The sequence below is a fragment of the Paroedura picta genome, chromosome 7 (genome assembly GCF_049243985.1).
Source record: "Paroedura picta isolate Pp20150507F chromosome 7, Ppicta_v3.0, whole genome shotgun sequence".
In the NCBI taxonomy this organism is placed as follows: domain Eukaryota; kingdom Metazoa; phylum Chordata; class Lepidosauria; order Squamata; family Gekkonidae; genus Paroedura; species Paroedura picta.
In genome coordinates, this window is record NC_135375.1 from 122,194,059 (window position 1) to 122,206,361 (window position 12,303).

The window sequence follows — 12,303 nt, forward strand, 5'->3', positions numbered from 1 at the left end:
TATTTGTTAGAGGGGGGGAGGCTGGATGGGAGAGCCAGTGATGGGTCCACAGCATGGATGGAGCATCCAGATTCTCCTCTGAGCTCCTCCATTTGCTTTCTGAGGCTCTCCCGGGTTAGTGCGTAGGCGCCGTGAAGCTTTAAACTGGGTTTTTTTGGGGGAGGGGATCTCCAGGTCTCCCCTGGAGGTTGACATCCCTGAGCCACTAGTGTTCCTGGTGGTGCAGGGATATCCCCCCCCCACAGGCCAGTGCAGGGCCCCCCTCTTCTCTGCAGGGGAACCCAGGTGAGCACTCAGTGGACCTTATTGGTTCTGCAATTCTCACCTGGAGGCTGCTTAGGCTGCCAGCCACAGGTTCCCCTGCTCCTGGGAGAGAGAGTCCCTTCCTGGCCTGCTCTGTTTGGAGCCAATGCAAGTCAATGGCTCCATTGACTTGCATTGGAAATCCTTCCTCCGCCTTCCTCGGGGGCTGGGGGGGGGTGTAAGTGGCACCCCTGAAACGTCTTGGGGAGTTCAGGGAGGGTCTTCCCTGAATCCCCTGAAAGTGTCAAGAAGATTGGATCAAGGGGTCCAAATGTGTGGGGGGAAAATGATTTCAGAACAAGGAAATTGCCAATTTACCTTTCTCACGCTTTTGGGAGCCCCCAGGATGGGATCCTTTGGTCCAATCTTCTTGAAACTTGCAGGGGAGCTCAGGGAAGACCCTCCCTGAGTCCCCTGAGTCCCCTGCAAGTTTCAGGAAGATTGCACCAGGGTGTCCCATCCTGGGGGCTCCCAAGGAATATTCCCCATAGAAGTCTATGGGGAACCATGTTCAGACTCCAATAGAGCGGATAGGGGCACCCACTTTGGGAGCCCCTAGGATTGGACCCCTTGGTCCAATCTTCTTGAAACCTGCAGGGGACTCAGGAAGACCCTCCCTGAGCTCCCCAAGAAGTTTCAGGGGTGCAACTTACACCACCTCCCCCCCAGGCCCCCGGGGAAGGCAGGGGAAGGATTTCCAATGCAAGTCAATGGATCTATTGACTTGCATTGGCTCCAAATCGTCCGAATCGATTCGGGAGGATTTCCAATGCAAGTCAATGGCCTCCATTGCAAGTCAATGGCCTCCAATGCAATCGATTCTGACAGCTCCGAATCAGCCCGAATCAGCCGATTCGGATCCGAAACGGTCCGAATCGGGGCCTCCCTGCACGACCCTACCCCCAACCTTTCTTCATACATCTTGGTCTCAAAACCCCTCACCATCTTTGTTGCCCTCCTGTGGACATCCTCCAGTTTGTCTACATCCCTCTTCAGTTGGGGTGACCAAAACTGAACACAGTACTTCAAGGGAGGCCAAACCAGAGCAGAGTAAAGCGGTACCATCACCTCCCATGATCTGGACACGATACTTTGTTTAATGCCACCAAAAATCCCATTTGCCTTTTTAGCCACCGAGTCACACTGTTGACTCATTTTCAATGTATGGTCTACTAAGACTCCTAGATCCTTTTCGCACATGCTACTGCCAAGACAAGTCTCCCCCATCCTATATTGGTGTATTTGGTTTTTCCTACCTAAATGCAGAATGAGCCTCTTGTGGTGCAGAGTGGTAAGGCAGCAGTAATGCTGTCTGAAGCTGTCTGCCCATGAGGCTGGGAGTTCAATCCCAGTAGTTGACTCAGCCTTCCATCCTTCCGAGGTCGGTCAAATGAGGACCCAGCTTGCTGGGGGGTAAACGGTAATGACTGGGGAAGGCACTGGCAAACCACCCCGTATTGAGTCTGCCATGAAAACGCTGGAGAGCATCACCCCTGGTGCTTGTACAGGGGAGACCTTTACCTTTTTACCTAAATGCAGAACTTTACATTTGTCCCTATTGAACTTCATTTTATTCAGTTTAGCCCACTTCTCAAACCTATCAAGATCATCCTGTATTCTGATTCTGTCTTCTGCTGTATTTGATACAGTTTAGTATCACCTGCAGATTTAATAAGTACCCCCTCTAAACTCTCTTCCAAATCATTTATGTTGAACAACACAGGCCCCAGGGGTCCTCCACTTGTTACTCTTTTCAACTGCTGCGTTGAAGGTTCCGCAGGGCCTGCAGACGTGAGCTCCTCTGCTAGGCATTTGGTTGAGGTTGACCTGAAGCACCACTTCCCATGGGCCCTTCCACTAAGCCTCCCTCCTAGAGCATCCACTGCAGTTCTGCCCAACCTACTGGGCTATGAGCATGCACTGATTTAATGCTCTCCATATTGTTCTATTGTTGCTTGCCATTATCATTGTTATACAAGTTATCTGTATCGTTTCTGTTTCATGTAAACTGCCCTGAGCCTTCAGGGAGAGCAGTATATAAATATAATAAATTAATAAAAAAATGGGCCATCCAAAGATTAGACTGTGCAGGCACATGAACTGGCCAATCTGATTTACTGCCTTCATAGCTGCAATTTTAGTTATTAGATAGATAGAACAGTCAGAATCTAATTTGTTCTCCTACATTAAGGAAACAGGAAAAAAACATTTTAACCTGTCGGGTTAATATTAGGAAAAAACATTTTAATAATTAACCCACAGATAGATTGGGGGAGAGACAACATTACCACAAGAAAAATTATTGCTCCACACAGTCAAAAAACTATTAATTGGGATGTTGATTTTCCTTTCCAGGATGATAATTTATTGTTTCCCCCTTAAAAATAAATCATGGCATGCCTCTTTCATCTGCCATAAGCATTTTCACATCTTCTGGGTGCATGCGCTTCGGCCCAGGGATTTCTTGAGTGCAACTTGGACATCCTTGTTCCTCAGGCTATAAACAACAGGATTCAACAATGGCGTTACTAGTGTGTATGTAACAGAGATCAAGGTGTCCTCATCCAAAGTGTACCTGGATTGGGGCCTCAGGTAAATAATGGAAGCGCATCCAAAGTGCACGACGACAACAATGAGATGGGAGGTGCAAGTAGAAAAGGCTTTGCGCTTCCCATCAGTGGTGGGGATTTTCAGGATTGCGTTTAAGATTAACGCGTAGGACAAAAGGATGAGAAGGAAAGAACAAAAGACCACCAGAAAACAAATAAGAAAAATGACAATTTCCCCGAAATAATTTCGGCCACAGGCCAACTCAAGTAAAGGTGCTAAATCACAAAAAAAGTGATGGATTTTATTCGGACCACAGAAGGGCAAGGTAAATATAATTATTGTCTCGAGCGTAGAGAAAAGAAAACCCAGTGAGGCTGAAAAAACCACGAGTTTCGTACAGAGTCCCTGATTCATCAGAACCGGATAACGTAAAGGTTTACAGATGCACACGTACCGGTCGTACCCCATCACCGTGAGGAGCATGCAGTTGGTACACCCAAAGCCCAGGAACAGACACATCTGAGTAGCACAGCCAATGACTGAAATAGTTCCCGTCTCTCTTAGGAGATTTGCAAGCATATTGGGGATAATGATGAACGTGTAGCAGATTTCTGAACTGGAGAGCACGGAGAGGAAGAAGTACATGGGAATGTGGAGGCTGGATTCACTCCTTATTGTAGTGACGATGATGATATTTCCAGCCAAAATGGTAAAGTACATAATAGTGAAGACCACAAACAGAGGGACCTTCAGGTTTGGGAAGTGGGAAAACCCAATCAGGATGAATTCCGTCACCACGCTTTGATTCTCACGGCCCATTGATGTTGAATCTGGAATAAAACCATGACACTCTTTCAAATTTGTGAGGGAGCCGGAAGAAGATTTTATTTCACAAAAATACTTCGGGGGAATTTAACTCAGAAGTTGTCTGGAAGTTACTCATAGAAGGAGAAGTGCTGATTCATATAATCTTTAGAAACATCAGGGATACAAACCATTTGGTGTTCTTAATGATTTCAAGGGCAAAGTGTGATCCGTTATGGAGGTTCTGCTGCTGTTGAGTGTGTAGCTACTATGGCCTCCTTGGAATCAAGCCAGGTGCTTTTGGAGGATGACCTGATTCTCCTTTGGTCCCCTTCTAAGAACAGGAATTCAATAACATGAGTTTAAGAACTGCAGAGACCTTGCAGGATTGCCACCATTTCAAATGCACGAAGCCTTCAAGCTTTAGAATCATAGAATCATAGAGTTGTAAGGGGCCATGGAGGCCATCTAGTCCAACCCCCTGCTCAACGCAGGATCAGCCCTAAGCATCCTAAAGCATCCAAGAAAAGTGTGTATCCAACCTTTGCTTGAAGACTGCCAGTGAGGGGGAGCTCACCACCTCCTTAGGCAGCCTATTCCACTGCTGAACTACTCTGACTGTGAAATTTTTCCCCCTGATATCTAGCCTATATCGTTGTAGTTTAAACCCGTTATTGCGTGTCCTTTCCTCTGCAGCCAATGGGAACAGCATCCTGCCCTCCTCCATATGACAACCTTTCAAATACTTAAAGAGGGCTATCATGTCCCCTCTCAACCTCCTTTTCTCCAGGCTGAACATTCCCAAGTCCCTCAGCCTATCTTCATAGGGCTTGGTCCCTTGGCCCCAGATCATCCTCGTTGCTCTCCTCTGTACCCTTTCAATTTTATCTATGTCCTTCTTGAAGTGAGGCCTCCAGAACTGCACACAGTACTCCAGGTGTGGTCTGACCAGTGCCGTATACAATGGGACTATGACATCTTGTGATTTTGATGTGATGCCCCTGTTGATACAGCCCAAAACGGCATTTGCCTTTTTTTCCGCTGCATCACACTGCCTGCTCATGTTTAGTTTACAATCCACAAGTACCCCAAGGTCTCGTTCAAACACAGTGTTACCTAGAAGCGTATCCCCCATCCAGTAGGTATGATTTTCATTTTTCTGACCCAGATGCAGAACTTTACACTTATCTTTATTAAATTGCATCTTGTTCTCATTTCTCCATTTTTCCATTGTGTTCAGATCTCGTTGAACTCTGTCTCTATCTTCTGGAGTATTTGCCAGTCCTCCCAATTTGGTGTCATCTGCAAACTTGATGAGTAGTCCCTCCACCCCTTCATCTAGATCAGTGATTCCCAAAGTGGGCGCTACCGCCCCCTGGTTGGTGCTGCAGCGATCCAGGGGGGCGGCGATGGGCCACAGGTGCATTTGGGGGCGATGAATACTATTAAAATTAAAAAAAAAATTTCCAGGGGGCTGAGTAATATTTTTTCTGGAAAGGGGGCGGTAGGCCAGATAAGTTTGGGAACCACTAATCTAGATCATTAATAAATATGTTAAAAAGTACCAGACCGAGGCCTGAAATACCCCGCTACTCACCTCCCTCCAGTCTGATGAAACACCATTGACAACAACTCTTCGAGTGCGGTTCTCTAACCAATTCCCTATCCACTTAACTATCTGAAAATCCAGATTGCAGTCCTTCAGTTTATCCATCAGAACATCTTGGGGAACCTTATCAAAAGCTTTACTAAAATCCAAGTAAACGACATCAACCGAATTTCCACGATCCAGCAAACCTGCTACTCGGTCAAAAAAGGAAACCAGGTTGGTCTGGCAGGACCTGTTGGAGACAAATCCATGCTGACTTCCTTGGATCACCAAATTGTCCTCCAGATGTTTGCAGATCGCTCCCTTTAATATCTGCTCCATTCTCTTACCCACAACAGAGGTCAGACTCACTGGTCTGTAGTTTCCCGGGTCATCCTTCCTCCCTTTTTTGAAGATCGGAATAACGTTTGCTCTCTTCCAGTCCTCCGGGACATCTCCAGTCCTTAAAGAGGTCCCGAAGATGATGGACAAGGGCTGTGCAAGTTCTCTGGAAAGTTCTTTGAGCACTCTCGGGTGCATTTCATCAGGCCCAGTCTGAGTTAGAGACATACACTGGAAGGATTGGGAGGCATCTTGGAGGAATATCATGGCCAATTCTAGATGGAGGGGTCAAACACGAGTGGCTTCCTGCTGACAAACTTGGGGTGGTAAATCTCACATTTGCAGTCCTCCTCATGGGGAGACCCCTCTCGCATTTTCCATCAGCACCATTGTGGTTTTTTGCCTCCTGACGAGGCTGCAAGGGAAAGGAACACTAACTTCTCCTTTCCCTCCTTGGCTTGTCAATCACAGCAAGCCACCAATCACAACTTAGAAGTTCTCTCATGGACTGAAATGTTCTTCCCCACACTCCAAAAATATTTTAAAGAGAAAAGAAAATGGCTATGCAGTAATGCCACAACACCGATGTATTTTAATACAATTCAACAGGGCCACATTGCTATGGAGAAACACCAGAATGATATAGCACATCCCAGTTTTGGAATTCATCCTCTTTTGAATTTATTTCTCTCTGGGTGGATTTCTGAAATGCTGCATGTGGTCTCTGGTGCCCCAAAAGACATTTTGTCTTAATAGCTGGCTTTAAAACCATGCTCAAACCCCTGTATGATCGGGAGAAAGCAGCCTGAACATCCCCCCCACACACACCTTTCCCAGCTCATTCCCCATCTCCAGAAGAGAGAAAAGGGGTTGTGTTTTGCCTGCTCGGAGCAGGAAATGGAGAGGGGAAGGCAAGACCGAGGGCGGGACAAAGCTGTCGAGACTATCACGTGTTTCCCCTTCCATCCCGTCTTATCCCTGGTTGGTCACTCGTTGTTCACTGGTGGTTCATGCAATTTAGGGTGGTAATTTCAGTTTTCTGGATTCCCTAAATCCAGGCCAAATTGTGACCTGGTGACCAGACAGCTTTGGGATGTTGGCAATTTCATGTGGAGGGGGCTCTATATGCCGCCAATATGCGAAGGCTATCCAGGAATATCTTTGTATGGAAATTCCCCAGTCCAGCTTCCTGTTTGTTCTTTTGTTTTTTTGTTTGTTTAGATTTCTATACCGCCCATTTCTTTGCAGCTCTGGGCCGTTTAATTTATGTATTACAACAACTGCAACATCTCATCTAGCTTTGCCCTAAAGTTCTTCAGAAAAGGATAGCGATCAACCTTCAGAGGCAACCTGTTCAACAGTAGAACAGCTTACATTCAAGAAGTTTGTCCTACTATTTTACTACCCAAAATATATTTGCAAACAATTTCTACCCAGTCTTCTGAAGCAAGAGTCAACCACAAGCCTGCTCAATTATCTCTGCAAGAGCTCCTCTGTTCTTTCAAGATCAGGGACATCTTGAAAGGCCCATATGCAGACCGTGCGGAGGCAGCTGCACTGGCTGCCAGGGGTGTTACGGGTTAGGTTTAAGGTTCTCGTTTTGACCTTTAAGGCCATCCACATTTTGGGTCCCACATATCTGAGGGACTAACTGTCAACTTATGTCTATCTCAGGGTTCTTCACTCTTAAATCAGTTGGTGGTCCCTGGCCTGAGAGAAAAGAGTCTGGCTTCTCTAAGGGCCAGGGATTTCTCAGTCTTGGCCCCAATCTAGTGGAATTGGCTCCCGAAAGAGCTGAGGGCCCTGCAGTAGCCTTCTCAATTTTGCAGGGCCTGCAAGTCAATGCTCTTCCGCCAGGCATTTGGTTAAGGCCAGATGAATTAAGAGCTAGGCCTTCCTGGCCATAACTACAATATTGTACCATCATATGATCTCCCTGCTTATTTTTCCACAAGGCACAGATTTAAAGGGGCTCCAGGAGTCCAGGTGAGAGACTATTATATGCTCTGTATTTTAAGGACTGGGATTTCTGTGTTTTTATTGCGGGACATCTTATTGTAACCCACCATGAGCTGGCTGTCTGGGAGCAGCGGGTAATAGATTACATAATAATAATAAGAAGAAGAAGATGATTGAGTCTACAATCGACCAGCTCCTTCAACCTTCCCTCATAGGCCTTAACCCCTCAGGATCTAAGGATCTCTAAGCCCCTCCTCCCTCTCAGAGTGTCTGTTGTGGGGAGAGGAAAGGGGAACGTGAATGTTAGCCGCTTTGGGACTCCTTCAGGTAAAGAAAAGTGGCATATAAGAACCAACTCTTTTTCTTCTTCAGTAATATCAGAGCTCTCTCAGCCTCACTTCCCTCACAGGGTGTCTGTTGTGGGAAGAGGAAAGGGAAAGAGAATGGAAGCAGCTTTGAGACTCCTTCAGGTAGAGAAAAGTGGCATATAGGAACCAACTCTTCTTCTCCTCTTCTGGTTTCTCCCCTCTGAATGACGTCTATTATGCCAACGTCCTTAAAACATGGTGCTCATAACCAGAAACTATTCCTGATTAAGACTGACCATCGCATTATACAATGGACCTCTTACTTCCCGGGATCTGGGCATCCTACTCTTCATAAAGCCAAGAGTACATCAGGTTTGGGGCAGTTGCTGATAAAGCAACTGTGGGAGTAAAGAAAGTGAATACAGTCTTGGGCTGTATCACATCAAAACTGCAAGATGTCATCGTCCCACTGAATACTGCACTGGTCAGACAGGAGTCCTGTGTGCAGTTCTGGAGGCCTCCCTTCAAAAAGGATGTGGACAAAGTTGAGAAGGTTCAGAGGAGAGTGGCAGGGATGATCTGTGGCCGGGGGACTAAGCGCTATGAGGAAAGAAAGAGGGACATGGGAATATTCAGCCTGGAGAAGAGGAAGTTGAAAGGGACAAGGTTGTCACTTAGAGGAGGGCATGGAAAAGTTCCTGTTGTCAGCAGAGGATAGGATCTGCAGTAACAGGTTTAAACTGTGTGCAAAATGGAATCAGCTGGATATCGAGTGTGGAAATTTCAGCAGTGGAATGGGCTTCCTAAGGTGGTGGGACTAGATGGCTTGGATGGCTCCTTCCAACTCTAGGATTCTATGATTCTAAAGTAGGCGATCTATGAACTGAGTGCTGGGCTTTAACCTGCATGGCACATCAGAGGGCTGGGCTGATTATAATCCATATAAAATATTATTCAGACTAAACCTACCCTCTTGGTCAAAAAGAAATAGATAAAGCAGGCTGCTTACATGGAGGTAGGCGGTCAGATCTCCATTCCAATCAGCAGCAATTTCCCGCAAGAGCCTTCTTTTTATAATGCATACCGTCAGCCTTAAGCATAGTAAACAAGTTTCTAAGCCCCTCAGGACCTCCTCTCTATGGTGCTTCCTCTGCAGACCCATCTTACGCCGTTCCTCGGGTTCCCGTATCTCCTAGGAACTCATGGAAACAGTGGTCTGAAGTGCAAATGTAAAATGTCAAAAATATGTTTGTTTTTTTTCATTAAACAATTTAGGATTTAGGCCTCAGGAGCCACAAGATGGGCAGTTGATGAAATTGCTCACATAGTAATGGCAGAAGCTCCACTCCTTGGTCAGTCTGGCCTGCAGCAGTAGAGAGAAGGCCGAGAGCATGACTGGGAAAAACTGCTGATTCTTCTGCAGGCTCAAGCCAGGGAAAGAGCTCCAGAACAAAAGCAGCAGGGCCCACGGATGAAGTTCATAAGAAGAAGGAGCCTTGCACTTGTGAAGCTCCGGAGTTTATGATAAACATTGTTATACTGAATATTTAACAAAACCAATTTAACCTTTTTAAAATATATATATATATTAAATAAATATATATTTATTTTCATCTTAAACCCTGCCCCGCGACTCTGTGGGAGGAGTTAGGGCGGGACCCGTCTGGGATAAAAACTCGGAGAGGGCCAATCAGGGGCCAAGTGGCCAATTGGGAGGTGCGCGTAGCGCGCCTCCCTATTGGTCACTTGGCCCGCCCCGGACTCCTCACACACGCCACTGGCAGCACGCACCTCAGGTAAGTTCTCCTGGCTTCTGCTGGCCCCGGGCACTCCTTCACGGCCGCGAAGGAGCGCCCGGGGCCAGCAGAGGCCTTGCCCACCCACCGCCGCCGTTCTCCCGGCTTTCGGGAGGGTGGGGGGGCGGGAGGGTGGGGGGGCGAAAGGAGGCCATTTTGGCCTTTCGGGAGGGTGGGGGCGCGGCAGCCGGACTGTCAGAACGCTGTTCTCTCTGACTTCTCTCGGCCCCGGGAACGGCCTCGCCGCCGTGAGGCCGGTCCCACCGCCGAGAGAAGACAGGCTCCTAGCGCCCATTTTATTCAGACATAAAATGGGCTTAATTTCTAGTAAAGATAGAAATATAGAAAAGAGACAGTATAAGTTGTTAATACAAAGAACAGTAAAATATAGTCTTCATTTGTTACACTTACACCCCCTCCATTAAGTGCCTCCTTTTAGTTAAGCATTGAGTTTAGGCTTGGAGGCACTGCGGAGATATATTTAACTAGTAAAAAAGCCCACTGCAGTCAAAATGCAGTGGGCGCTAGGAGGGCAGGCCATGAGGGCGGCGGGGCTCAGTGGGCTGGGTTGGCAAGGTCAGGTTTGTGCTGTGGGGCCGGGGGCTCGTGGTCTACCTGGAGTGCGGGGTAGGCTGGCAGGCCGTGGTGGAGGGCGGCGGCACCGGCGCTGGGGGCTCCTGAAGTATGTCGGTGGTGGCGGAGCTCCCAAGGCATCCTCCGGAGGGCGGCAGTGACTGGGTGGGGTGAGGGGGCGATGTCCCGTTGCGGTGGCGCGTCCGGCGGCGACTGAAGAGGCGATGGGGCTCTGACGCTCCCAACACAGGCAGGCCTATTTCCAAAATGGCGGCCGCCGCAGCATCGGCGACGGCAGCGCGGAGCAGCGACGGATGAGCGCGGACAGACGGGCCCTGCACGGCGACCGCGTCCCCGGCGCCGCCGCGGCTTGGCGGCGGCTCGGCCGGTCTCCTTTTGGCCGGGAAGAAGTCGACGCCACTAGTCTTGCAGATTGTTGGGCGGTGGTGGCTGGCCGGGCTCGACTCAGGCGGCAGGTAGGGAGTCCCCAGCAGCCGCGCTCCACGCGATTGCCGGGGGTTCCCTCGGGCGGCGGGCGGACGCGGCGAGAGGCGCTTTGCGCCTCTCATCGCATCAGGCCGCCGCCCGAGGGAACCCCCGGCAATCGCGTGGAGCGCGGCTGCCGGGGACTCCCTACCCGCCGCCTGAGTCGAGGCCGGAGGCGCCTGAGTCGAGAGTCGCTGAGAGGCACCTGAGTCGGCGAGAGGCGCTTTGCTGCATCTGGCCGCCGGGCAGGGAGCCCCCGGCAGCCGCACTTCGCGCGACTGACGGGGGCTCCCTCAGGCGGTGGCCTGACGCGGCGAGAGGCGCGAAGTGCCTCTCGCCGCATCAGGCCGGGAGCAACTGCGAGCCGCGCTGCGCGCGGCTCACAGTTCCTGTGGCTGGGAATCGGAGGGACCAATCAGCAGGTGCTTCGCACCTGCCGATTGGTCCCTACGATTGTCTGTCATGAGGAAGGGTCCAATCTGGACCCTTCCTCATCCCGGACTCATCCCGCCCCAGGACCTCTTACTGTTTTATTTAGTCCGTGGCGCCCGCGGCGCCACGGGCGGTGTTAAGATAATACAGATTCAGCTTACCTAGGAAATCTAAGACCCCACATTAACTACACAATGGTATGAACTTTTGCCCAAAACTTATAGCTTTTTCACATTTCCACCACATTTAAGAAAAGAAGCCTACTTTGTTACCACATTTCTAACATTTGTTAACATAGTTGTTAGCAATTTTAACAGTCACTTTTGATGTCCCATAACACCTATGAAACAATTTATACTTGACACAGTCTAAGAGCCATCCTGACAGATATTCAACACCATATTTTCAGATTTGAATTGAATGCTTAACATTGGACATTTCTTGTAGAACAGTATGAACTTTGGCCCTATAACAATACACTAATAAAGAAGAAAAAAAGGGAGGGGGAAACCCCACTTTATCGTAACATTTCCAGCACTTACAATTATATTGCCTTAAAAGTATACAGAAGAATAAAAAAAGATTTTAAACATTGCTTCTCCTTTCCCTTCCCCAGTCTTCTTAAGGGGGTTTCATATTGAGGCTTGCTGCATCTTGTTGTTCCCATAGCCTTATATTCTGTCCAGTTAGACTTTGGCGTAGAAAGGGAGAAAGAGAAAGATACACCCAATTGAATGCAGAATTCCAGAGAAAAGCAAGAAGAGATAAGAATGCCTTCTTAAATGAACAGTGCAAACAAATAGAAGAAAACAATAGAATGGGGAGGACCAGAGATCTTTTCAAGAAAATTGGAGATATGAAAAGAACGTTTCATGCAAAGATGGGTATGATAAGGGACCCAAATGGTAGGGACCTCACAGAAGCAGAAGAGATTTTAAAAGGTGGCAAAATTATACAGAAGAACTATACAAGAGCGAGCTTAACATCCCTGATAACCACAATGGGGTAGTTACTGACCTGGAGCCAGACATCCTGGAATGTGAAGTCAAATGGGCCTTAGGAAGTCTGAGCAACCATAAAGCTAGTGGTGGTGACAGCATTCCAGTTGAACTATTCAAGATCTTAAAAGACAATGCAGTAAAAGTGCTACACTCAAGATTCC

At 48.2% G+C, this 12,303-nt stretch overlaps 1 protein-coding gene across 1 annotated transcript; it reads right to left on the reverse strand.

The window, feature by feature from the left end:
* Positions 1–2,686: 2,686 nt before the first annotated feature.
* On the reverse strand, positions 2,687–3,680 carry LOC143841913 (olfactory receptor 10T2-like). The gene has a single exon (XM_077346471.1). The coding sequence runs from the start codon at positions 3,670–3,672 to the stop codon at positions 2,728–2,730; it is 945 nt and encodes a 314-aa protein (XP_077202586.1). The 5' UTR covers positions 3,673–3,680; the 3' UTR covers positions 2,687–2,727.
* Between the last annotated feature and the right edge of the window lie 8,623 nt (positions 3,681–12,303).